This window comes from Symsagittifera roscoffensis, chromosome 6, assembly GCF_963678635.1.
Source record: "Symsagittifera roscoffensis chromosome 6, txSymRosc1.1, whole genome shotgun sequence".
Classification (NCBI taxonomy): domain Eukaryota; kingdom Metazoa; phylum Xenacoelomorpha; order Acoela; family Convolutidae; genus Symsagittifera; species Symsagittifera roscoffensis.
Genome location: NC_087067.1, coordinates 44,594,583 through 44,619,915, shown reverse-complemented (window position 1 = coordinate 44,619,915; position 25,333 = coordinate 44,594,583). Strand labels below are relative to the sequence as shown.

Here is a 25,333-nt window from a genome sequence, read left to right as displayed (position 1 = left end):
TGGTTTGGTTTGGTTTGGTCTGGTCTGGTTTGATCTGGTTTGATTTTGTCTGATTTGGTTTGGTCTGGTTTGGTTTGGTCTGGTTTGGTTTGGTCTGGATTGGTTTGGTCTGGTTTGGTTTGGTTTGGTCTGGTCTGGTCTGGTTTGATCTGGTTTGATTTTGTCTGATTTGGTTTTGTCTGGTTTGGTTTGGTTTGGTTTGGTCTAGTTTGGTTTAGTGTAGTTTGGTTTGGTCTGGTTTGGTTTGGTCTGGTTTGGTTTGGTCTGGTTTGGTTTGGTCTGGTTTGGTTTGGTCTGGATTGGTTTGGTCTGGTTTGGTTTGGTTTGGTTTGGTCTGGTCTGGTTTGATCTGGTTTGATTTTGTCTGATTTGGTTTGGTCTGGTTTGGTTTGGTCCTGTTTGGTTTGGTCTGGATTGGTTTGGTCTGGTTTGGTTTGGTTTGGTCTGGTCTGGTTTGATCTGGTTTGGTTTTGTCTGATTTGGTTTTGTCTGGTTTGGCTTGGTCTGATTTGGTTTGGTCTGGTTCGGTTTGGTCCAGTTTGGTTTGGTCTGGTTTGGTTTGGTCTGGTCTGGTTTGATTCGTTTTGGTCTGGTTTGGTTTGGTCTGGTTTGGCCTGGTTTGGTTTCGTTTGGTCTGGTCTGGTTTGATCTGGTTTGATTTTGACTGATTTCGTTTGGTCTGGTTTGGTTTGGTCTGGTTTGGTTTGGTCTGGATTGGTTTGGTCTGGTTTGGTTTGGTTTGGTTTGGTCTGGTCTGGTTTGATCTGGTTTGATTTTGTCTGATTTGGTTTTGTCTGGTTTGGTTTGGTTTGGTTTGGTTTGGTCTAGTTTGGTTTAGTATAGTTTGGTTTGGTCTGATTTGGTTTAGCCTGTTTTGTCTTAGTCTGGTTTGGTTTGATCTGGTTTGGTTTGTTCCGGTTTGGTCTGGTTTGGATTGGTCTGGTTTCTCATATATGGAAAATTTTTTGTCATGCAAATCCATACATACAGAAATCTGTATGAAATCTCTATAAATAACCTTTTCCCATTAATGGAAGCTCTATGACTAACAGTTTTGGTAACTGTTTTGGTATTTTTGGTCTGGTTTGGTTTGGTCTGGTTTGGTTTGGTCTGGATTGGTTTGGTCTGATTTGGTATGGTCTGGTTTGAATTGGTTTGGTTTGGTTTGGTCTGGATTGGTTTGGTCTGGATTGGTTCGGTCTGGTTTGGTTTGGTCTGGTTTGGTTTGGTCTGGTTTGGTTTGGTCTGGTTTGGTCTGGTTTGGTTTGGTCTGGATTGGTTTGGTCTGGTTTGGTTTGGTTTGGTCTGGTCTGGTTTGATCTGGTTTGATTTTGTCTGATTTGGTTTGGTCTGGTTTGGTTTGGTCTGGTTTGGTTTGGTCTGGATTGGTTTGGTCTGGTTTGGTTTGGTTTGGTCTGGTTTGGTTTGTTCCGGTTTGGTCTGGTTTGGATTGGTCTGGTTTCTCATATATGGAAAATTTTTTGTCATGCAAATCCATACATACAGAAATTTGTATGAAATCTCTACAACTAACATTTTCCCATTAATGGAAATTCTATGACAAACAGTTTTGGTAACTTTTTTGGTATTTTTGGTCTGGTTTGGTTTGGTCTGGTTTGGTTTGGTCTGGATTGGTTTGGTCTGATTTGGTATGGTCTGGTTTGAATTGGTTTGGTTTGGTTTGGTCTGGATTGGTTTGCTCTGGATTGGTTCGGTCTGGTTTGGTTTGGTCTGGTTTGGTTTGGTCTGGTTTGGTTTGGTCTGGTTTGGTTTGGTCTGCATTGGTTTGGTCTGGTTTGGTTTGGTTTGGTCTGGTCTGGTTTGATCTGGTTTGATTTTGTCTGATTTGGTTTGGTCTGGTTTGGTTTGGTCTGGTTTGGTTTGGTCTGGATTGGTTTGGTCTGGTTTGGTTGGGTTTGGTCTGGTCTGGTTTGATCTGGTTTGATTTTGTCTGATTTGGTTTTGTCTGGTTTGGCTTGGTCTGGTTCGTTTTGGTCCAGTTTGGTTTGGTCTGGTTTGGTTTGGTCTGGTCTGGTTTGATTTGTTTTGGTCTGGTTTGGTTTGGTCTGGTTTGGTCTGGTCTGGTTTGATCTGGTTTGATTTTATCTGATTTGGTTTGGTCTGGTTTGGTTTGGTTTGGTCTGGTTTGGTTTGGTCTGGATTGGTTTGGTCTGGTTTGGTTTGGTTTGGTCTGGTCTGGTTTGATCTGGTTTGATTTTGTCTGATTTGGTTTTGTCTGGTTTAGTTTGGTTTGGTTTGGTCTAGTTTGGTTTAGTATGGTTTGGTTTGGTCTGATTTGGTTTAGCCTGTTTGTCTTAGTCTGGTTTGGTTTGATCTGGTTTGGTTTGTTCCGGTTTGGTCTGGTTTGGATTGGTCTGGTTTCGTTTGGCTTGATCTGGTTTGGATTGGTCTGATTTGGCTTGGTCTGGTTTGGTTTGGTCTGTTTTGGTTTGGTTTGGTTTGATCTGGTTCGGTTTGGTCCAGTTTGGCCTGGTTTTGTTTAGTCTGGTTTGGTTTGGTCTGGTTTGGTTTGGCTTGGTCTGGTTTGCTTTGGAATGGTTTGGTTTGGTCTGGTTTGGTTTGGTCTGGTTTGGTTTGGTCAGGTTTAATTTGGTCTGGTTTGGTTTAGTCTGGTTTCTCATATATGGGAAATTTTTTGTCATGCAAATCCATACGTACAGAAATTTGTCTGAAATCTCTATAAATAACATTTTCCCATAAATGGAAATTGTATGACTAACAATTTTGGTAACATTTTTGGTATTTTTGGTCTGATTTGGTTTGGTCTGGTTTGATTTGGTTTGGATTGGTTTGGTCTGATTTGGTATTGTCTGGTTTGGTTTGCTCTAGTTTTGTTTGGTTTGGTTTGATCTGGTTTGGTCTGGTTTAGTTTGGTCTGGTTTGGTCTGGTTTGATTTGGTCAGTTTTGGTTTGGTCTGGATTGGTTTGGTCTGGTTTCTTATGGTCTGGTTTGATTTGGTCTGGTTTGGTTTGGTTTGTTCTGGTTTGTTTTGCTCTGGTTTGGTTTGGCTTGGTCTGTTTTGGTTTGGCTTGGTCTGGTTTGATTTGGTCTGGTTTGGTTTGGTCTGGTTTGGTTTGGTCTGCTTTGGTTTGGTCTGGTTTGGTTTGGTCTGGGTTGGTTTGGTCTGATTTGATTTAGTTTTGTGTGATTGATTATTGATTTTCTGGTTGTGTTTGATTTGGTCTGGTTTGGTTCAGTCTGGTTTGGTTTGATCTGATTTGGTTTGATCTGGTTTGGTTTGGTCTGGTTTGGTTTGGTCTCGTTTGGTTTGGTCTGGTTTTGTTTGGTTTCGTTTGTCTGGTTTGGTTTGGTCTGGTTTGGCTTGGTCTGGTTTGGTTTGGCTTGGTCTGGTTTGTTTCGGTCTTGTTTGGTTTAGTCTGGTTTGGTTTGGTCTGGTTTGATTTTGTCTAATTTGTTTTTGTCTGGTTTGGTTTGGTTTGGTTTGGTCTAGTTTGATTTAGCCTGGTCTGGTTTGGTTCCGGCCGGTTTGGTCTGGTTTCGTTTGGCTTGATCTGGTTTGGTTTGGTCTTTTTTGGTTTGGTCTGGTTTTGTTCGGTTTGGTTTGTCTGGTTTGGCTTGGTCTGGTTTGGTTTGACTTGGTCTGGTTTGGTTTGGTCTGGTTTGGTTTGGTCTGGTTTGTTTTGATCTGGTTTCGTTTGGTCTGGTTTGGTTTGGTTTGGTTTGGTTTGGTTTGGTTTGGTTTGGTCTGGTTTGGTTTGGTCTGGTTTGATTTGGTCTGGTTTGGTTTAGTCTGGTTTGGCTTGGTCTGATTTGGTTTGGTCTGGTTCGGTTTGGTTCAGTTTGGTTTGGTCTGGTTTGGTTTGGTCTGATCTGGTTTGGTTTGGTTTGGTCTACTTTGGTTTAGTTTGGTTTGGTTTGGTCTGATATGGTTTGGTTTTGTGTGATTTATTTTGTACTGGTTTTGTTTGATTTGGTCTGGTTTGGTTCAGTCTGGTTTGGTTTGATCTGATTTGGTTTGATCTGGTTTGGTTTGGTCTGGTTTGGTTTGGTCTCGTTTGGCTTGGTCTGGTTTGGTTTGGCTTGGTCTGGTTTGTTTCGGTCTAGTTTGATTTAGTCTGGTCTGGTTTGGTTTGGTCCGGTTTGGTCTGGTTTGGTTTTGTCTGGTTTCGTTTGGCTTGATCTGGTTTGGTTTGGTCTTTTTTGGTTTGGTCTGGTTTTGTTCGGTTTGTTTTGTCTGGTTTGGCTTGGTCTGGTTTGGTTTGGCTTGGTCTGGTTTGGTTTGGTCTGGTTTGGTTTGGTCTGGTTTGTTTTGATCTGGTTTGGTTTGGTCTGGTTTGGTTTGGTTTGGTTTGGTTTGGTCTGGTTTGGTTTGGTCTGGTTTGATTTGGTCTGGTTTGGTTTAGTCCGGTTTGGCTTGGTCTGATTTGGTTTGGTCTGGTTCGGTTTGGTCCAGTTTGGTTTGGTCTGGTTTGGTTTGGTCTGGTCTGGTTTGGTTTGGTTTGGTCTAGTTTGGTTTAGTTTGGTTTGGTTTGGTCTGATTTGGTTTGGTTTTGTGTGATTTATTTTGTTCTGTTTTTGTTTGATTTGGTCTGGTTTGGTTCAGTCTGGTTTGGTTTGATCTGATTTGGTTTGATCTGGTTTGGTTTGGTCTGGTTTGGTTTGGTCTCGTTTGGTTTGGTCTGGTTTTGTTTGGTTTCGTTTGTCTGGTTTGGTTTGGTCTGGTTTGGCTTGGTCTGGTTTGGTTTGGCTGGGTCTGGTTTGTTTCGGTCTTGTTTGGTTTAGTCTGGTTTGGTTTGGTCTGGTTTGATTTTGTCTGATTTGGTTTTGTCTGGTTTGGTTTGGTTTGGTTTAGTTTGGTCTAGTTTGGTTTAGCCTGGTCTGGTTTGGTTTGGTCCGGTTTGGTTTGGTTTGGTCTGGTCTGGTTCGTTTTGGTTTGTCTGGTTTGGCTTGGTCTGGTTTGGTTTGGCTTGGTCTGGTTTGGTTTGGTCTGGTTTGGTTTGGTCTGGTTTGATTTGGTCTGGTTTGGTTCAGTCTGGTTTGGTTTGATCTGATTTGGTTTGATCTGGTTTGGTTTGGTCTGGTTTGGTTTGGTCTCGTTTGGTTTGGTCTGGTTTTGTTTGGTTTCGTTTGTCTGGTTTGGTTTGGTCTGGTTTGGCTTGGTCTGGTTTGGTTTGGCTGGGTCTGGTTTGTTTCGGTCTTGTTTGGTTTAGTCTGGTTTGGTTTGGTCTGGTTTGATTTTGTCTGATTTGGTTTTGTCTGGTTTGGTTTGGTTTGGTTTGGTTTAGTTTGGTCTAGTTTGGTTTAGCCTGGTCTGGTTTGGTTTGGTCCGGTTTGGTTTGGCTTGGTCTGGTTTGTTTCGGTCTAGTTTGATTTAGCCTGGTCTGGTTTGGTTTGGTCCGGTTTGGTCTGGTTTGGTTTTGTCTGGTTTCGTTTGGCTTGATCTGGTTTGGTTTGGTCTTTTTTGGTTTGGTCTGGTTTTGTTCGGTTTGGTTTGTCTGGATTGGCTTGGTCTGGTTTGGTTTGGCTTGGTCTGGTTTGGTTTGGTCTGGTTTGGTTTGGTCTGGTTTGTTTTGATCTGGTTTGGTTTGGTCTGGTTTGGTTTGGTTTGGTTTGGTTTGGTCTGGTTTGGTTTGGTCTGGTTTGATTTGGTCTGGTTTGGTTTAGTCTGGTTTGGCTTGGTCTGATTTGGTTTGGTCTGGTTCGGTTTGGTCCAGTTTGGTTTGGTCTGGTTTAGTTTGGTCTGGTCTGGTTTGGTTTGGTTTGGTCTAGTTTGGTTTAGTTTGGTTTGGTTTGGTCTGATTTGGTTTGGTTTTGTGTGATTTATTTTGTTCTGTTTTTGTTTGATTTGGTCTGGTTTGGTTCAGTCTGGTTTGGTTTGATCTGATTTGGTTTGATCTGGTTTGGTTTGGTCTGGTTTGGTTTGGTCTCGTTTGGTTTGGTCTGGTTTTGTTTGGTTTCGTTTGTCTGGTTTGGTTTGGTCTGGTTTGGCTTGGTCTGGTTTGGTTTGGCTGGGTCTGGTTTGTTTCGGTCTTGTTTGGTTTAGTCTGGTTTGGTTTGGTCTGGTTTGATTTTGTCTGATTTGGTTTTGTCTGGTTTGGTTTGGTTTGGTTTAGTTTGGTCTAGTTTGGTTTAGCCTGGTCTGGTTTGGTTTGGTCCGGTTTGGTCTGGTTTGGTTTGGTCTGGTTTCGTTTGGCTTGATCTGGTTTGGTTTGGTCCTTTTTGGTTTGGTCTGGTTTTGTTCGTTTTGGTTTGTCTGGTTTGGCTTGGTCTGGTTTGGTTTGGCTTGGTCTGGTTTGGTTTGGTCTGGTTTGGTTTGGTCTGGTTTGGTTTGGTCTGGTTTGGTTTGGTCTGGATTGGTTTGGTCTGGTTTGGTTTGGTTTGGCCTGGTCTGGTTTGGTCTGGTTTGATTTTGTCTGATTTGTTTTTGTCTGGTTTGGTTTGGTTTGGTTTGGTCTAGTTTGGTTTAGTCTGGTTTGGTTTGGTCTGATTTGGTTTGGCCTGATTTGTCTTGGTCTGGTTTCGTTTGGTCTGGTTTGGTTTGTTCCGGTTTGGTCTGGTTTGGATTGGTCTGGTTTCGTTTGTTTGATCTGGTTTGGATTGGTCTGATTTGGCTTGGTCTGGTTTGGTTTGGTCTGTTTTGGTTTAGTTTGGTTTGATCTGGTTTGGATTGGTCTGGTTTCGTTTGGCTTGATCTGGTTTGGATTGGTCTGATTTGGCTTGGTCTGGTTTGGTTTGGGCTGGTTCGGTTTGGTCCAGTTTGGTTTGGTCTGGTTTGGTTTGGTCTGGTCTGGTCTGGTTTGGTTTGGTTTGGTCTAGTTTGGTTTGGTTTGGTTTGGTTTGGTCTGATTTGGTTTGGTTTTGTGTGATTTATTTTGTTCTGTTTTTGTTTGATTTGGTCTGGTTTGGTTCAGTCTGGTTTGGTTTGATCTGATTTGGTTTGATCTGGTTTGGTTTGTTCTGGTTTGATTTTGTCTGATTTGGTTTTGTCTGGTTTGGTTTGGTTTGGTCTAGTTTGGTTTAGCCTGGTCTGGTTTGGTTTGGTCCGGTTTGGTCTGGTTTGGTTTGTTCTGGTTTCGTTTGGCTTGATCTGGTTTGGTTTGGTCCTTTTTGGTTTGGTCTGGTTTGTTTTGGCTTGGTCTGGTTTGGTTTGGTCTGGTTTGTTTTGATCTGGTTTGGTTTGGTCTGGTTTAGTTTGGTTTGGTTTGGTTTGGTCTGGTTTGGTTTGGTCTGGTTTGGCTTGGTCTGGTTTGGTTTGGCTTGGTCTTGTTTGGTTTGGTCTGGTTTGGTTTGGTCTGGTTTGTTTTGATCTGGTTTGGTTTGGTCTGGTTTAGTTTGGTTTGGTTTGGTTTGGTCTGGTTTGGTTTGGTCCGGTTTGGCTTGGTCTGGTTTGGTTTGGCGTGGTCTGGTTTGGTTTAGTCTGGTTTGGTTTGGTCTGGTTTGTTTTGATCTGGTTTGGTTTGGTCTGGTTTAGTTTGGTTTGGTTATGTTTGGTCTGGTTTGGTTTGGTCTGGTTTGGTTTGGTCTGGTTTGGTTTGGTCTGGATTGGTTTGGTCTGGTTTGGTTTGGTTTGGTCTGGTCTGGTTTGGTCTGGTTTGATTTTGTCTGATTTGGTTTTGTCTGGTTTGGTTTGGTTTGGTTTGGTCTAGTTTGGTTTAGTCTAGTTTGGTTTGGTCTGATTTGGTTTGGCCTGTTTTGTCTTAGTCTGGTTTCGTTTGGTCTGGTTTGGTTTGTTCCGGTTTGGTCTGGTTTGGATTGGTCTGGTTTCGTTTTGGCTTGATCTGGTTTGGATTGGTCTGATTTGGCTTGGTCTGGTTTGGTTTGGTCATGTTTTGTTTAGTCTGGTTTGGTTTGGTCTGGTTTGCTTTGGCTTGGTCTGGTTTGCTTTGGAATCGTTTGGTTTGGTCTGGTTTGGTTTGGTCTGGTTTGGTTTGGTCTGGTTTAATTTGGTCTGGTTTGGTTTAGTCTGGTTTCTCATAAGTGGGAAATTTTTTGTCATGCAAATCCATACGTACAGAATTTTGTATGAAATCTCTGGTTTGGTTTGGTCCGGTTTGGTCTGGTTTGGTTTGGTCTGGTTTCGTTTGGCTTGATCTAGTTTGGTTTTGTCTTTTTTGGTTTGTTCTGGTTTTGTTCGGTTTGGTTTGTCTGGTTTGGCTTGGTTTGGTTTGGTTTGGCTCGGTCTGGTTTGATTTGGTCTGGTTTGGTTTGGTCTGGTTTGTTTTGATCTGGTTTGGTTTGGTCTGGTTTCGTTTGGTTTGGTTTGGTTTGGTTTGGTCTGGTTTGGTTTGGTCTGGTTTGATTTGGTCTGGTTTGGTTTAGTCTGGTTTGGCTTGGTCTGATTTGGTTTGGTCTGGTTCGGTTTGGTCCAGTTTGGTTTGGTCTGGTTTGGTTTGGTTTGGTTTGGTTTGGTTTGGTTTGGTCTAGTTTGGTTTAGCCTGGTCTGGTTTGGTTTGGTCCGGTTTGGGCTGGTTTGGTTTGGTCTGGTTTCGTTTGGCTTGATCTGCTTGGTTTGGTCTTTTTTGGTTTGGTCTGGTTTTGTTCGGTTTGGTTTGTCTGGTTTGGCTTGGTCTGGTTTGGTTTGGCTCGGTCTGGTTTGGTTTGGTCTGGTTTGGTTTGGTCTGGTTTGTTTTGATCTGGTTTGGTTTGGTTTGGTTTGGTATGGTTTGGTTTGGTTTGGTTTGGTTTGGTTTGGTCTGGTCTGGTTTGGTCTGGTTTGGTTTGGTCTGGTTTGGTTTGGTCTGGATTGGTTTGGTCTGGTTTGGTTTGGTTTGGTCTGGTCTGGTTTGGTCTGGTTTGATTTTGCCTGATTTGGTTTTGTCTGGTTTGGTTTGGTTTGGTTTGGTTTGGTCTAGTTTGGTTTAGTCTGGTTTGGTTTGGTCTGATTTGGTTTGGCCTGTTTTGTCTTAGTCTGGTTTCGTTTGGTTTGTTCCGGTTTGGTCTGGTTTGGATTGGTCTGGTTTCTTTTGGCTTTATCTGGTTTGGATTGGTCTGATTTGGCTTGGTCTGGTTTGGTTTGGTCTGTTTTGGTTTGGTTTGGTTTGATCTGGTTCGGTTTGGTCCAGTTTGGTCTGGTTTTGTTTAGTGTGGTTTGGTTTGGTCTGGTTTGGTTTGCCTTGGTCTGGTTTGCTTTGGAATGGTTTGGTTTGGTCTGGTTTGGTCTTAGTCTTGTTTGGTTTAGTCTGGTTTGGTTTGGCCTGGTTTGATTTTGTCTGATTTGGTTTTGTCTGGTTTGGTCTGGTTTGGTTTGGTCTGTTTTGGATTGCTCTGGTCTGATTTGGCTTGGTCTGGTTTGGTTTGGTCTGTTTTGGTTTGGTTTGGTTTGATCTGGTTCGGTTTGGTCCAGTTTGGTCTGGTTTTGTTTAGTCTGGTTTGGTTTGGTCTGGTTTGGTTTGCCTTGGTCTGGTTTGCTTTGGAATGGTTTGGTTTGGTCTGGTTTGATTTGGTCTGGTTTGGTTTGGTCTGGTTTAATTTGGTCTGGTTTGGTTTAGTCCGGTTTCTCATATATGGGAAATTTTTTGTCATGCAAATCCATACGTACAGAAATTTGTATGAAGTCTCTATAAATAACATTTTCCCATAACTGGAAATTGTATGACCAACAGTTTTGGTAACATTTTTGGTATTTTTGGTCTGATTTGGTTTGGTTTGGTTTGGTTTGGTCTGGATTGGTTTGGTCTGATTTGGTATTGTCTGGTTTGGTTTGCTCTAGTTTGGTTTGGTTTGGTTTGATCTGGTTTGGTCTGGTTTAGTTTGGTCTGGTTTGGTCTGGTTTAATTTGGTCAGTTTTGGTTTGGTCTGGATTGGTTTGGTCTGGTTTCGTATGGTCTGGTTTGATTTGGTCTGGTTTGGTTTGGTTTGGTCTGGTTTGGTTTGCTCTGGTTTGGTTTGGCTTGGTCTGGTTTAATTTGGCTTGGTCTGCTTTGATTTGGTCTGGTTTGGATTGGTCTGGTTTGGTTTGGTCTGCTTTGGTTTGGTCTGGTTTGGTTTGGTCTGGGCTGGTTTGGTCTGATTTGGTTTGGTTTTGTGTGATTTATTTTGTTCTGGTTTTGTTTGATTTGGTCTGTTTGGTTCAGTCTGGTTTGGTTTGATCTGATTTGGTTTGATCTGGTTTGGTTTGGTCTGGTTTGGTTTGGTCTCGTTTGGTTTGGTCTGGTTTTGTTTGGTTTTGTTTGTCTGGTTTGGTTCGGTCTGGCTTGGCTTGGTCTGGTTTGGTTTGGCTTGGTCTGGTTTGTTTCGGTCTTGTTTGGTTTAGTCTGGTTTGGTTTGGCCTGGTTTGATTTTGTCTGATTTGGTTTTGTCTGGTTTGGTTTGGTTTGGTTTGGTCTAGTTTGGTTTAGCCTGGTCTGGTTTGGTTTGGTCCGGTTTGGTCTTGTTTGGTTTGGTCTGGTTTCGTTTGGCTTGATCTGGTTTGGTTTGGTCTTTTTTGGTTTGTTCTGGTTTTGTTCGGGTTGTTTTGTCTGGTTTGGCTTGGTCTGGTTTGGTTTGGCTTGGTCTGGTTTGGTTTGGTCTGGTTTGGTTTGGTCTGGTTTGTTTTGATCTGGTTTGGTTTGGTCTGGTTTGGTTTGGTTTGGTTTGGTTTGGTTTGGTTTGGTCTGGTTTGGTTTAGTCTGGTTTGGCTTGGTCTGATTTGGTTTGGTCTGGTTCGGTTTGGTCCACTTTGGTTTGGTCTGGTTTGGTTTGGTCTGGTCTGGTTTGATTTGTTTTGGTCTGGTTTGGTTTGGTCTGGTTTGGTTTGGTTTGGTTTGGTCTGGTCTGGAATGGTTTGGCCTGGTTTGGTATGGTCTGGTTTTGTTTTGGTCTGAGTGGTTTGATTTGGTCTGGTTTGTCCTGGTTTGGTTTGAACTGATTTGGTTTGGTCATGTTTAGTTTGGTCTGGTTTTGTTTGGTCTGGTCTGGTTTGGTTTAGTCTGGTTTGGCTTGGTCTGGTTTGGTTTAGTCTGGTTTGGCTTGGTCTGATTTGTTTTGGTCTAGTTCGGTTTGGTCCAGTTTGGTTTGGTCTGGTTTGGTCTGGTTTGGTTTGGTCTGGTTTGGTTTAGTCTGGTTTGGCTTGGTCTGATTTGGTTTGGTCTGGTTCGGTTTGGTCCAGTTTGGTTTGGTCTGGTTTGGTTTGGTCTGGTCTGGTTTGATTTGTTTTGGTCTGATTTGGTTTGGTCTGCTTTGGTTTGGTCTGGTTTGGTTTGGTTTGGTCTGGAATGGTTTGGTCTGGTTTGGTATGGTCTGGTTTTGTTTTGGTCTGAGTGGTTTGATTTGGTCTGGTTTGTCCTGGTTTGGTTTGGTCTGATTTGGTTTGGTCATGTTTGGTTTGGTCTGGTTTTGTTTGGACTGGTCTTGTTTGGTCTGGTCTGGTCTGGTTTGGTTTGGTCAGGTTTGGTTTGGTTTGGTCTAGTTTGGTTTGGTCTGGTCTGATTTGGTCTGATTTGGTCTGGTTTGGTTTGGTCCGTTTTAGTCCAGTTTGGTTTGGTCTGATTTGGTTTGTCCTGGTTTGGTTTTGTCTGATTTGGTTTTGTCTGGTTTGGTTTGGTTTGGTTTGGTCTAGTTTGGTTTAGTATAGTTTGGTTTGGTCTGATTTGGTTTAGCCTGTTTTGCCTTAGTCTGGTTTGGTTTGATCTGGTTTGGTTTGTTCCGGTTTGGTCTGGTTTGGATTGGTCTCGTTTCTCATATATGGAAAATTTTTTGTCGTGCAAATCCATACAAATCTCTATAAATAACATTTTCCCATTAATGGAAATTCTATGACTAACAGTTTTGGTAACATTTTTGGTATTTTTGGTCTGGTTTGGTTTGGTCTGGTTTGGTTTGGTCTGGATTGGTTTGGTCTGATTTGGTATGGTCTGGTTTGAATTGGTTTGGTTTGGTTTGGTTTGGTCTGGATTGGTTTGGTCTTCTGGATTGGTTCGGTCTGGTTTGGTTTGGTCTGGTTTGGTTTGGTCTGGTTTCGTTTGGTCTGCACTGTTGTGGTCTGGTTTGGTTTGGTCTGGTTTGGTCTGGTTTGGTTTGGTCTGGTTTGGTTTGGTCTGGTCTGGTTTGGTTTGGTTTGGTTTGGTCAGGTTTGGTTCGGTCTAGTTTAGTTTGGTCTAGTTTGCTTTGGTCTGGTTTGGTTTGATCCGGTTTGGTCTGGTTTTGTTTAGTCTGGTTTGGTTTGGTCTGGTATGGGTTGGCTTGGTCTGGTTTGGTTTGGCTTGGTCTGGTTTTTTCTGGTCTGGTTTGGTCTGGTCTGGTTTGGTTTGGTTTGGTTTGGTCAGGTTTGGTTCGGTCTAGTTTAGTTTGGTCTAGTTTAGTTTGGTCTAGTTTGCTTTGGTTTGATTTGGTCTGATTCGGCTTGGTCTGGTTTGGTTTGGTCTAGTTTGGTTTGGTCTGGTCTGATCTGGTCTGGTTTGGTTTCGTCCGGTATAGTCCAGTCTGGTTGGGTCTGATTTGGTTTGTCCTGGTTTGGTTTGGTCTGATCTGGTTTGGATTGGTCTGGTTTGGTTTGGTCCGGTTTGGTCTGTTTTGGTTTGGTCTGGATTGTTGTGGTCTGGTTTGGTTTGGTTTGGTCTGGTTTGGTCTGGTTTGGTCTGGTTTGGTTTGGTTTGGTTTGGTCTGGTCTGATTTCGTTTGGTTTGGTCTAGTTTGGTTTGGTCTGGTTTGGTTTGGTCCGGTTTGGTCTGGTTTGGTTTGGTCTGGTTTGGTTAAATCTGGTTTGGTTTGGTCTGGTTTGGTTTGGTCTGGTTCAGTCTGGTCTGGTTTGGTTTGGTCCGGGTTGGTTCGGTCTGAATTGGTTTGGTCTGGTTTGAATTGGTCTGATTTGGTTTGGTCTGTTTTTGTTTGGTTTGGTTTGGTTTGTTTTGGTTTGGTCTGGTTTGGTTTAGTCTGGTTAGGCTTGGTCTGATTTGTTTTGACCTGGTTTGGTTTGTTCTGGTTTGGATTTGTCTGCTTTGGTTTGCTCTGGTTTGGTCCGGTTTGGTCTGGTTTGGTTTGGTCTGGTTTCGTTTAGCTTGGTCTGGTTTGGTTTGATCTGGTTTCGTTTAGTCTGGTTTGGCCTGGTTTGGTCTGGCTTGGTCAGGTTTGGTTTGGCTTGGTCTGGTTTTTTTTTCGGTCTGGTTTGGTTTGGTCTAGTTTGATTTGGTCTGATTTGGTTTGGTCGGTTTGGTTTAGCTTGGTCTGGTTTGGTTTGGTCTGGTTTGGTTTGGTTTGGTTTGGTCTGGTTTGGTTTGGTCTGGTTTGGTTTGGTTTGGTCTGGTTTAGTTTGGTCTGGTTTGGTTTAGTCTGGTTTGGCTTAGTTTGATTTGGTTTGGCCTGGTTTGGTTTGGTCTGGTTTGGTTTGGTCTGGTTTGGTTTGGTCTGGTCTGGTTTGGTTTGGTCTGGTTTGGTTTGGTTCGGTCTAGTTTAGTTTGGTCTAGTTTGCTTTGGTCTGGTTTGGTTTGATCCGGTTTGGTCTGGTTTTGTTTAGTCTGGTTTGGTTTGGTCTGGTATGGGTTGGCTTGGTCTGGTTTGGTTTGGCTTGGTCTGGTTTTTTCTGGTCTGGTTTGGTCTGGTCTGGTTTGGTTTGGTTTGGTTTGGTTTGGTCAGGTTTGGTTCGGTCTAGTTTAGTTTGGTCTAGTTTGCTTTGGTTTGATTTGGTCTAATTCGGCTTGGTCTGGTTTGGTTTGGTCTAGTTTGGTTTGGTCTGGTCTGATCTGGTCTGGTTTGGTTTCGTCCGGTATAGTCCAGTCTGGTTGGGTCTGATTTGGTTTGTCCTGGTTTGGTTTGGTCTGATCTGGTTTGGATTGGTCTGGTTTGGTTTGGTCCAGTTTGGTCTGTTTTGGTTTGGTCTGGATTGTTGTGGTCTGGTTTGGTTTGGTTTGGTCTGGTTTGGTCTGGTTTGGTCTGGTTTGGTCTGGTTTGGTTTGGTTTGGTTTGGTCTGGTCTGATTTCGTTTGGTTTGGTCTAGTTTGGTTTGGTCTGGTTTGGTTTGGTCCGGTTTGGTCTGGTTTGGTTTGGTCTGGTTTGGTTAAGCCTGGTTTGGTTTGGTCTGGTTTGGTTTGGTCTGGTTCAGTCTGGTCTGGTTTGGTTTGGTCCGGGTTGGTTCGGTCTGAATTGGTTTGGTCTGGTTTGAATTGGTCTGATTTGGTTTGGTCTGTTTTTGTTTGGTTTGGTTTGGTTTGTTTTGGTTTGGTCTGTTTTGGTTTAGTCTGGCGAGGCTTGGTCTGATTTGTTTTGACCTGGTTTGGTTTGTTCTGGTTTGGATTTGTCTGCTTTGGTTTGCTCTGGTTTGGTCCGGTTTGGTCTGGTTTGGTTTGGTCTGGTTTCGTTTAGCTTGGTCTGGTTTGGTTTGATCTGGTTTCGTTTAGTCTGGTTTGGTCTGGTTTGGTCTGGCTTGGTCAGGTTTGGTTTGGCTTGGTCTGGTTTTTTTTTCGGTCTGGTTTGGTTTGGTCTAGTTTGATTTGGTCTGATTTGGTTTGGTCGGTTTGGTTTAGCTTGGTCTGGTTTGGTTTGGTCTGGTTTGGTTTGGTTTGGTTTGGTCTGGTTTGGTTTGGTCTGGTTTGGTTTGGTTTGGTCTGGTTTAGTTTGGTCTGGTTTGGTTTAGTCTGGTTTGGCTTAGTTTGATTTGGTTTGGCCTGGTTTGGTTTGGTCTGGTTTGGTTTGGTCTGGTTTGGTTTGGTCTGGTCTGGTTTGGTTTGGTCTGGTTTGGTTTGGTTCGGTCTAGTTTAGTTTGGTCTAGTTTGCTTTGGTCTGGTTTGGTTTGATCCGGTTTGGTCTGGTTTTGTTTAGTCTGGTTTGGTTTGGTCTGGTATGGGTTGGCTTGGTCTGGTTTGGTTTGGCTTGGTCTGGTTTTTTCTGGTCTGGTTTGGTCTGGTCTGGTTTGGTTTGGTTTGGTTTGGTCAGGTTTGGTTCGGTCTAGTTTAGTTTGGTCTAGTTTGCTTTGGTTTGATTTGGTCTAATTCGGCTTGGTCTGGTTTGGTTTGGTCTAGTTTGGTTTGGTCTGGTCTGATCTGGTCTGGTTTGGTTTCGTCCGGTATAGTCCAGTCTGGTTGGGTCTGATTTGGTTTGTGTTGGTTTGGTTTGGTCTGATCTGGTTTGGATTGGTCTGGTTTGGTTTGGTCCGGTTTGGTCTAGTTTGATTTGGTCTGATTTGGTTTGGTCGGTTTGGTTTAGCTTGGCCTGGTTTGGTTTGGTCTGGTTTGGTTTGGTTTGGTTTGGTCTGGTTTGGTTTGGTCTGGTTTGGTTTGGTTTGGTCTGGTTTAGTTTGGTCTGGTTTGGTTTAGTCTGGTTTGGCTTGGTTTGATTTGGTTTGGCCTGGTTTGGTTTGGTCTGGTTTGGTTTGGTCTGGTTTGGTTTGGTCTGGTCTGGTCTGGTTTGGTTTGGTCTGGTTTGGTTTGGTTCGATTAGGTTCGGTCCTGTTTGTTTTGGTTTGGTTTGTTTGGTCTGGTCTGTTTTGGTCTGGTTTGCTTTGGTCTGGTTTCGTTTAGCTTGGTCTGGTTTGGTTTGGTCTGGTTTGGTTTGATCTGGTTTGGTCTGGTTTGGTTTGGTCTGGTTTGGTTTGGTCTGATTTGATTTGGCCTGGTTTGGTTTGGTCTGATTTGGTTTGGCCTGGTTTGGTTTGGTATGGTTTGGTCTGGTTTGGTTTGGTCTGGTCTGGTTTGATTTGGTCTGGCTTGGTTTGGTCCGGTTTGTTCTGGATTGGTTTGGTTTGGTCTGGTCTGGTTTGGTCTGGTTTGGTTTGGTCTGGTTTGGTTTGGTCTGGTTTGGTTTGGTCTGGTTTGGTTTGGTCTGGTTTGGTTTGATCTGGTTTGGTTTGGTCTGGTTTGTTCTGGTTTGGTTTGGTTTGGTCTGGTCTGGTCTGGTCTGGTTTGATTTGGTCTGGTTTGTTTTTTGCTCCGGTTTGTTCTGGATTGGTTTGGTTTGGTCTGGTCTGGTTTGATCTGGTTTGGTTTGGTCTGGTTTGGTCTGGTTTGGTTTGGTCTGGTTTGGTTTGGTCCGGTTTGTTCTGATTTGGTTTGGTTTGTTCTGGTCTGATTTAGTCTGGTTTGGTTTGTTCTGGTTTGGTTTGGTTTGGTTTGGTTTGGTTTGGTTTGGTCTGGTCTGGTCTGATTTTGTCTGATGCGGTTTGCTCTGGTTTTGTTTGGTCCGGTTTGGTCTAGTTTCGTTTGGTCTGGTTTGGTTTATCTTGGTCTGGTTTGGTTTGGCCTGGTTTGGTTTGGTCTGGTTTGGTCTGGTTCGGTCTGGTTTGGTTTGATCTGGTTTGGTTTGGTCTGGTTTCGTTTGGCCTGGTTTGGTTTGGATTGGTTAGGTATGGTCTGGTTTGGTTTAGTCTGGTTTGGTTTAGTCCGGTTTGGTCTGGTTTGGTTTGGTCTGGTTTGGTTTGGGTTGGCTTGGTCTGGTTTGGTTTGGTCTGGTTTGGTTTGGTTTGGTCTGATTTGGTGTGGTTTGGTTTAGTCTGGTTTGGTTTGGTCTGCTTTAGTTTTGTCTGGTTTGGTTTGGTCCGGTTTGGTTTGGTCTGGTTTGGTTTGGTCCGCCGGTTTGGTCTGGTTTGGTTTGGCTTGGTCTGATTTGATTTGGTGTGGTTTGGTTTGGTCTGGTTTGGTTTGACCTGGTTTGGTTTGGCTTGGTCTGGTTTGGTTTGGCTTGGTCTGGTTTGGTTTGGCTTGGTCTGGTTTGGTTTGGCTTGGTCTGGTCTGGTCTGGTCTTGTCTGGTTTGGTTTGGTTTGGTCTGGTTTGATTTGGTCTGGTTGGTCTGGTCTGGTTTGTCTTTGAGTAAATTAAGACGAAAAAGCTAAAAAAATTGTTAAATTTAAAAAATTACAAAAAATTTGCAAAAAGTTAAGATTGGTTACAATTTGCCTTTGATACAAAAAAAACTTCGAAGCAATTGTAATAAGATATTTTCAATTCACTCTGGAAAACATTTTATCGAACGAAATATAATCCGTTGTAATCTATTACAGTGGATTAGAATTGTTTCTTTTTATCTTTTTGTGTGCTATTTTCATTTGTTCATACTAAGCTTACACTTATTGTTCCGACCATTAAAGATGGGGAGAAACTTTGGATTTGGTTAGGTTTTTTTCCACGCGCAATGAGCTATCATAAATAATCATCGGACAGGGTTGAGTGATATATCATATTAACGCCCTTTCAGTCATGATTCACACGACATTTGAAAAATTCAAAAAAAAATTTCACGGTGTCAAGAAAAACCGGTTTTTGAGTTTTTTTTATTTTTGGTCTAATTTTAAGCTAATTAGTTTCGAGTAATTACAATAGCTTTTTTCAGCTCAATTTAATTGGTCTGGTTTGGTTTGGTCTGGTCTGGTTTGGTTTGGTTTGGTCTAGTTTGGTTTAGTTTGGTTTGGTTTGGTCTGATTTGGTTTGGTTTTGTGTGATTTATTTTGTTCTGTTTTTGTTTGATTTGGTCTGGTTTGGTTCAGTCTGGTTTGGTTTGATCTGATTTGGTTTGATCTGGTTTGGTTTGGTCTGGTTTGGTTTGGTCTCGTTTGGTTTGGTCTGGTTTTGTTTGGTTTCGTTTGTCTGGTTTGGTTTGGTCTGGTTTGGCTTGGTCTGGTTTGGTTTGGCTGGGTCTGGTTTGTTTCGGTCTTGTTTGGTTTAGTCTGGTTTGGTTTGGTCTGGTTTGATTTTGTCTGATTTGGTTTTGTCTGGTTTGGTTTGGTTTGGTTTATTTTGGTCTAGTTTGGTTTAGCCTGGTCTGGTTTGGTTTGGTCCGGTTTGGTCTGGTTTGGTTTGGTCTGGTTTCGTTTGGCTTGATCTGGTTTGGTTTGGTCCTTTTTGGTTTGGTCTGGTTTTGTTCGTTTTGGTTTGTCTGGTTTGGCTTGGTCTGGTTTGGTTTGGCTTGGTCTGGTTTGGTTTGGTCTGGTTTGGTTTGGTCTGGTTTGGTTTGGTCTGGTTTGGTTTGGTTTGGTCTGGATTGGTTTGGTCTGGTTTGGTTTGGTTTGGCCTGGTCTGGTTTGGTCTGGTTTGATTTTGTCTGATTTGTTTTTGTCTGGTTTGGTTTGGTTTGGTTTGGTCTAGTTTGGTTTAGTCTGGTTTGGTTTGGTCTGATTTGGTTTGGCCTGATTTGTCTTGGTCTGGTTTCGTTTGGTCTGGTTTGGTTTGTTCCGGTTTGGTCTGGTTTGGATTGGTCTGGTTTCGTTTGTTTGATCTGGTTTGGATTGGTCTGATTTGGCTTGGTCTGGTTTGGTTTGGTCTGTTTTGGTTTAGTTTGGTTTGATCTGGTTTGGATTGGTCTGGTTTCGTTTGGCTTGATCTGGTTTGGATTGGTCTGATTTGGCTTGGTCTGGTTTGGTTTGGTCTGATTCGGTTTGGTCCAGTTTGGTTTGGTCTGGTTTGGTTTGGTCTGGTCTGGTCTGGTTTGGTTTGGTTTGGTCTAGTTTGGTTTGGTTTGGTTTGGTTTGGTCTGATTTGGTTTGGTTTTGTGTGATTTATTTTGTTCTGTTTTTGTTTGATTTGGTCTGGTTTGGTTCAGTCTGGTTTGGTTTGATCTGATTTGGTTTGATCTGGTTTGGTTTGTTCTGGTTTGATTTTGTCTGATTTGGTTTTGTCTGGTTTGGTTTGGTTTGGTCTAGTTTGGTTTAGCCTGGTCTGGTTTGGTTTGGTCCGGTTTGGTCTGGTTTGGTTTGTTCTGGTTTCGTTTGGCTTGATCTGGTTTGGTTTGGTCCTTTTTGGTTTGGTCTGGTTTGTTTTGGCTTGGTCTGGTTTGGTTTGGTCTGGTTTGTTTTGATCTGGTTTGGTTTGGTCTGGTTTAGTTTGGTTTGGTTTGGTTTGGTCTGGTTTGGTTTGGTCTGGTTTGGCTTGGTCTGGTTTGGTTTGGCTTGGTCTTGTTTGGTTTGGTCTGGTTTGGTTTGGTCTGGTTTGTTTTGATCTGGTTTGGTTTGGTCTGGTTTAGTTTGGTTTGGTTTGGTCTGGTTTGGTTTGGTCCGGTTTGGCTTGGTCTGGTTTGGTTTGGCGTGGTCTGGTTTGGTTTAGTCTGGTTTGGTTTGGTCTGGTTTGTTTTGATCTGGTTTGGTTTGGTCTGGTTTAGTTTGGTTTGGTTATGTTTGGTCTGGTTTGGTTTGGTCTGGTTTGGTTTGGTCTGGTTTGGTTTGGTCTGGATTGGTTTGGTCTGGTTTGGTTTGGTTTGGTCTGGTCTGGTTTGGTCTGGTTTGATTTTGTCTGATTTGGTTTTGTCTGGTTTGGTTTGGTTTGGTTTGGTCTAGTTTGGTTTAGTCTAGTTTGGTTTGGTCTGATTTGGTTTGGCCTGTTTTGTCTTAGTCTGGTTTCGTTTGGTCTGGTTTGGTTTGTTCCGGTTTGGTCTGGTTTGGATTGGTCTGGTTTCGTTTTGGCTTGATCTGGTTTGGATTGGTCTGATTTGGCTTGGTCTGGTTTGGTTTGGTCATGTTTTGTTTAGTCTGGTTTGGTTTGGTCTGGTTTGCTTTGGCTTGGTCTGGTTTGCTTTGGAATCGTTTGGTTTGGTCTGGTTTGGTTTGGTCTGGTTTGGTTTGGTCTGGTTTAATTTGGTCTGGTTTGGTTTAGTCTGGTTTCTCATAAGTGGGAAATTTTTTGTCATGCAAATCCATACGTACAGAATTTTGTATGAAATCTCTGGTTTGGTTTGGTCCGGTTTGGTCTGGTTTGGTTTGGTCTGGTTTCGTTTGGCTTGATCTAGTTTGGTTTTGTCTTTTTTGGTTTGTTCTGGTTTTGTTCGGTTTGGTTTGTCTGGTTTGGCTTGGTTTGGTTTGGTTTGGCTCGGTCTGGTTTGATTTGGTCTGGTTTGGTTTGGTCTTGTTTGTTTTGATCTGGTTTGGTTTGGTCTGGTTTGGTCTGGTTTGGTTTGGTCTGGTTTGATTTGGTCTGGTTTGGTTTAGTCTGGTTTGGCTTGGTCTGATTTGGTTTGGTCTGGTTCGGTTTGGTCCAGTTTGGTTTGGTCTGGTTTGGTTTGGTTTGGTTTGGTTTGGTTTGGTCTAGTTTGGTTTAGCCTGGTCTGGTTTGGTTTGGTCCGGTTTGGGCTGGTTTGGTTTGGTCTGGTTTCGTTTGGCTTGATCTGCTTGGTTTGGTCTTTTTTGGTTTGGTCTGGTTTTGTTCGGTTTGGTTTGTCTGGTTTGGCTTGGTCTGGTTTGGTTTGGCTTGGTCTGGTTTGGTTTGGTCTGGTTTGGTTTGGTCTGGTTTGTTTTGATCTGGTTTGGTTTGGTTTGGTTTGGTTTGGTTTGGTATGGTTTGGTTTGGTTTGGTTTGGTTTGGTTTGGTCTGGTCTGGTCTGGTTTGGTCTGGTTTGGTTTGGTCTGGTTTGGTTTGGTCTGGATTGGTTTGGTCTGGTTTGGTTTGGTTTGGTCTGGTCTGGTTTGGTCTGGTTTGATTTTGTCTGATTTGGTTTTGTCTGGTTTGGTTTGGTTTGGTTTGGTTTGGTCTAGTTTGGTTTAGTCTGGTTTGGTTTGGTCTGATTTGGTTTGGCCTGTTTTGTCTTAGTCTGGTTTCGTTTGGTTTGTTCCGGTTTGGTCTGGTTTGGATTGGTCTGGTTTCGTTTGGCTTTATCTGGTTTGGATTGGTCTGATTTGGCTTGGTCTGGTTTGGTTTGGTCTGTTTTGGTTTGGTTTGGTTTGATCTGGTTCGGTTTGGTCCAGTTTGGTCTGGTTTTGTTTAGTGTGGTTTGGTTTGGTCTGGTTTGGTTTGCCTTGGTCTGGTTTGCTTTGGAATGGTTTGGTTTGGTCTGGTTTGGTCTTAGTCTTGTTTGGTTTAGTCTGGTTTGGTTTGGCCTGGTTTGATTTTGTCTGATTTGGTTTTGTCTGGTTTGGTCTGGTTTGGTTTGGTCTGGTTTGGATTGCTCTGGTCTGATTTGGCTTGGTCTGGTTTGGTTTGGTCTGTTTTGGTTTGGTTTGGTTTGATCTGGTTCGGTTTGGTCCAGTTTGGTCTGGTTTTGTTTAGTCTGGTTTGGTTTGGTCTGGTTTGGTTTGCCTTGGTCTGGTTTGCTTTGGAATGGTTTGGTTTGGTCTGGTTTGATTTGGTCTGGTTTGGTTTGGTCTGGTTTAATTTGGTCTGGTTTGGTTTAGTCCGGTTTCTCATATATGGGAAATTTTTTGTCATGCAAATCCATACGTACAGAAATTTGTATGAAGTCTCTATAAATAACATTTTCCCATAACTGGAAATTGTATGACCAACAGTTTAGGTAACATTTTTGGTATTTTTGGTCTGATTTGGTTTGGTTTGGTTTGGTTTGGTCTGGATTGGTTTGGTCTGATTTGGTATTGTCTGGTTTGGTTTGCTCTAGTTTGGTTTGGTTTGGTTTGGTCTGGTTTGGTCTGGTTTAGTTTGGTCCGGTTTGGTCTGGTTTAATTTGGTCAGTTTTGGTTTGGTCTGGATTGGTTTGGTCTGGTTTCGTATGGTCTGGTTTGATTTGGTCTGGTTTGGTTTGGTTTGGTCTGGTTTGGTTTGCTCTGGTTTGGTTTGGCTTGGTCTGGTTTAATTTGGCTTGGTCTGCTTTGATTTGGTCTGGTTTGGATTGGTCTGGTTTGGTTTGGTCTGCTTTGGTTTGGTCTGGTTTGGTTTGGTCTGGGCTGGTTTGGTCTGATTTGGTTTGGTTTTGTGTGATTTATTTTGTTCTGGTTTTGTTTGGTTTGGTCTGTTTGGTTCAGTCTGGTTTGGTTTGATCTGATTTGGTTTGATCTGGTTTGGTTTGGTCTGGTTTGGTTTGGTCTCGTTTGGTTTGGTCTGGTTTTGTTTGGTTTCGTTTGTCTGGTTTGGTTCGGTCTGGCTTGGCTTGGTCTGGTTTGGTTTGGCTTGGTCTGGTTTGTTTCGGTCTTGTTTGGTTTAGTCTGGTTTGGTTTGGCCTGGTTTGATTTTGTCTGATTTGGTTTTGTCTGGTTTGGTTTGGTTTGGTTTGGTCTAGTTTGGTTTAGCCTGGTCTGGTTTGGTTTGGTCCGGTTTGGTCTTGTTTGGTTTGGTCTGGTTTCGTTTGGCTTGATCTGGTTTGGTTTGGTCTTTTTTGGTTTGTTCTGGTTTTGTTCGGGTTGTTTTGTCTGGTTTGGCTTGGTCTGGTTTGGTTTGGCTTGGTCTGGTTTGGTTTGGTCTGGTTTGGTTTGGTCTGGTTTGTTTTGATCTGGTTTGGTTTGGTTTGGTTTGGTTTGGCTTGGTCTGGTTTGGTCTGGTTTGGTTTGGTTTGGTTTGGTTTGGTTTGGTTTGGTTTGGTCTGGTTTGGTTTAGTCTGGTTTGGCTTGGTCTGATTTGGTTTGGTCTGGTTCGGTTTGGTCCACTTTGGTTTGGTCTGGTTTGGTTTGGTCTGGTCTGGTTTGATTTGTTTTGGTCTGGTTTGGTTTGGTCTGGTTTGGTTTGGTTTGGTTTGGTCTGGTCTGGAATGGTTTGGCCTGGTTTGGTATGGTCTGGTTTTGTTTTGGTCTGAGTGGTTTGATTTGGTCTAGTTTGTCCTGGTTTGGTTTGGTCTGATTTGGTTTGGTCATGTTTGGTTTGGTCTGGTTTTGTTTGGTCTGGTCTGGTTTGGTTTAGTCTGGTTTGGCTTGGTATGGTTTGGTTTAGTCTGGTTTGGCTTGGTCTGATTTGTTTTGGTCTAGTTCGGTTTGGTCCAGTTTGGTTTGGTCTGGTTTGGTCTGGTTTGGTTTGGTCTGGTTTGGTTTAGTCTGGTTTGGCTTGGTCTGATTTGGTTTGGTCTGTTTCGGTTTGGTCCAGTTTGGTTTGGTCTGGTTTGGTTTGGTCTGGTCTGGTTTGATTTGTTTTGGTCTGGTTTGGTTTGGTCTGCTTTGGTTTGGTCTGGTTTGGTTTGGTTTGGTCTGGAATGGTTTGGTCTGGTTTGGTATGGTCTGGTTTTGTTTTGGTCTGAGTGGTTTGATTTGGTCTGGTTTGTCCTGGTTTGGTTTGGTCTGATTTGGTTTGGTCATGTTTGGTTTGGTCTGGTTTTGTTTGGACTGGTCTTGTTTGGTCTGGTCTGGTCTGGTCTGGTCTGGTCTGGTTTGGTTTGGTCAGGTTTGGTTTGGTTTGGTCTAGTTTGGTTTGGTATGGTCTGATTTGGTCTGATTTGGTCTGGTTTGGTTTGGTCCGGTTTAGTCCAGTTTGGTTTGTTCTGATTTGGTTTGTCCTGGTTTGGTTTTGTCTGATTTGGTTTTGTCTGGTTTGGTTTGGTTTGGTTTGGTCTAGTTTGGTTTAGTATAGTTTGGTTTGGTCTGATTTGGTTTAGCCTGTTTTGCCTTAGTCTGGTTTGGTTTGATCTGGTTTGGTTTGTTCCGGTTTGGTCTGGTTTGGATTGGTCTCGTTTCTCATATATGGAAAATTTTTTGTCGTGCAAATCCATACAAATCTCTATAAATAACATTTTCCCATTAATGGAAATTCTATGACTAACAGTTTTGGTAACATTTTTGGTATTTTTGGTCTGGTTTGGTTTGGTCTGGTTTGGTTTGGTCTGGATTGGTTTGGTCTGATTTGGTATGGTCTGGTTTGAATTGGTTTGGTTTGGTTTGGTTTGGTCTGGATTGGTTTGGTCTTCTGGATTGGTTCGGTCTGGTTTGGTTTGGTCTGGTTTGGTTTGGTCTGGTTTCGTTTGGTCTGCATTGTTGTGGTCTGGTTTGGTTTGGTCTGGTTTGGTCTGGTTTGGTTTGGTCTGGTTTGGTTTGGTCTGGTCTGGTTTGGTTTGGTTTGGTTTGGTCAGGTTTGGTTCGGTCTAGTTTAGTTTGGTCTAGTTTGCTTTGGTCTGGTTTGGTTTGATCCGGTTTGGTCTGGTTTTGTTTAGTCTGGTTTGGTTTGGTCTGGTATGGATTGGCTTGGTCTGGTTTGGTTTGGCTTGGTCTGGTTTTTTCTGGTCTGGTTTGGTCTGGTCTGGTTTGGTTTGGTTTGGTCAGGTTTGGTTCGGTCTAGTTTAGTTTGGTCTAGTTTAGTTTGGTCTAGTTTGCTTTGGTTTGATTTGGTCTGATTCGGCTTGGTCTGGTTTGGTTTGGTCTAGTTTGGTTTGGTCTGGTCTGATCTGGTCTGGTTTGGTTTCGTCCGGTATAGTCCAGTCTGGTTGGGTCTGATTTGGTTTGTCCTGGTTTGGTTTGGTCTGATCTCGTTTGGATTGGTCTGGTTTGGTTTGGTCCGGTTTGGTCTGTTTTGGTTTGGTCTGGATTGTTGTGGTCTGGTTTGGTTTGGTTTGGTCTGATTTGGTCTGGTTTGGTCTGGTTTGGTTTGGTTTGGTTTGGTCTGGTCTGATTTCGTTTGGTTTGGTCTAGTTTGGTTTGGTCTGGTTTGGTTTGGTCCGGTTTGGTCTGGTTTGGTTTGGTCTGGTTTGGTTAAGCCTGGTTTGGTTTGGTCTGGTTTGGTTTGGTCTGGTTCAGTCTGGTCTGGTTTGGTTTGGTCCGGGTTGGTTCGGTCTGAATTGGTTTGGTCTGGTTTGAATTGATCTGATTTGGTTTGGTCTGTTTTTGTTTGGTTTGGTTTGGTTTGGTTTGTTTTGGTTTGGTCTGGTTTGGTTTAGTCTGGTTAGGCTTGGTCTGATTTGTTTTGACCTGGTTTGGTTTGTTCTGGTTTGGATTTGTCTGCTTTGGTTTGCTCTGGTTTGGTCCGGTTTGGTCTGGTTTGGTTTGGTCTGGTTTCGTTTAGCTTGGTCTGGTTTGGTTTGATCTGGTTTCGTTTAGTCTGGTTTGGTCTGGTTTGGTCTGGCTTGGTCAGGTTTGGTTTGGCTTGGTCTGGTTTTTTTTTCGGTCTGGTTTGGTTTGGTCTAGTTTGATTTGGTCTGATTTGGTTTGGTCGGTTTGGTTTAGCTTGGTCTGGTTTGGTTTGGTCTGGTTTGGTTTGGTTTGGTTTGGTCTGGTTTGGTTTGGTCTGGTTTGGTTTGGTTTGGTCTGGTTTAGTTTGGTCTGGTTTGGTTTAGTCTGGTTTGGCTTAGTTTGATTTGGTTTGGCCTGGTTTGGTTTGGTCTGGTTTGGTTTGGTCTGGTTTGGTTTGGTCTGGTCTGGTTTGGTTTGGTCTGGTTTGGTTTGGTTCGGTCTAGTTTAGTTTGGTCTAGTTTGCTTTGGTCTGGTTTGGTTTGATCCGGTTTGGTCTGGTTTTGTTTAGTCTGGTTTGGTTTGGTCTGGTATGGGTTGGCTTGGTCTGGTTTGGTTTGGCTTGGTCTGGTTTTTTCTGGTCTGGTTTGGTCTGGTCTGGTTTGGTTTGGTTTGGTTTGGTTTGGTCAGGTTTGGTTCGGTCTAGTTTAGTTTGGTCTAGTTTGCTTTTGTTTGATTTGGTCTAATTCGGCTTGGTCTGGTTTGGTTTGGTCTAGTTTGGTTTGGTCTGGTCTGATCTGGTCTGGTTTGGTTTCGTCCGGTATAGTCCAGTCTGGTTGGGTCTGATTTGGTTTGTCCTGGTTTGGTTTGGTCTGATCTGGTTTGGATTGGCCTGGTTTGGTTTGGTCCAGTTTGGTCTGTTTTGGTTTGGTCT

The 25,333-nt window shown here is 43.1% G+C and overlaps 3 protein-coding genes across 12 annotated transcripts in view; all 3 read right to left on the bottom strand.

The window, feature by feature from the left end:
- LOC134848427 (uncharacterized) overlaps window positions 1–25,333 on the bottom strand; it is a 47,199-nt gene that overhangs the window by 8,563 nt on the left and 13,303 nt on the right. The window lies entirely within an intron of this gene.
- LOC134848769 (salivary glue protein Sgs-3-like) lies at window positions 10,916–11,278 on the bottom strand. Its single transcript, XM_063866280.1, has one exon. The coding sequence runs from the start codon at window positions 11,276–11,278 to the stop codon at window positions 10,916–10,918; it is 363 nt and encodes a 120-aa protein (XP_063722350.1).
- Window positions 22,459–22,821, bottom strand: LOC134848768 (salivary glue protein Sgs-3-like). Its single transcript, XM_063866279.1, has one exon. The coding sequence runs from the start codon at window positions 22,819–22,821 to the stop codon at window positions 22,459–22,461; it is 363 nt and encodes a 120-aa protein (XP_063722349.1).

Bases quoted from the DNA above. Each gene is read 5' to 3' on its own strand.
- LOC134848769 (XM_063866280.1), bottom strand. From the start codon at position 11,278: ATGACCAAACCAAATCAGACCAAACCAAACCAGGACAAACCAGACCAA.
- LOC134848768 (XM_063866279.1), bottom strand. From the start codon at position 22,821: ATGACCAAACCAAATCAGACCAAACCAAACCAGGACAAACCAGACCAA.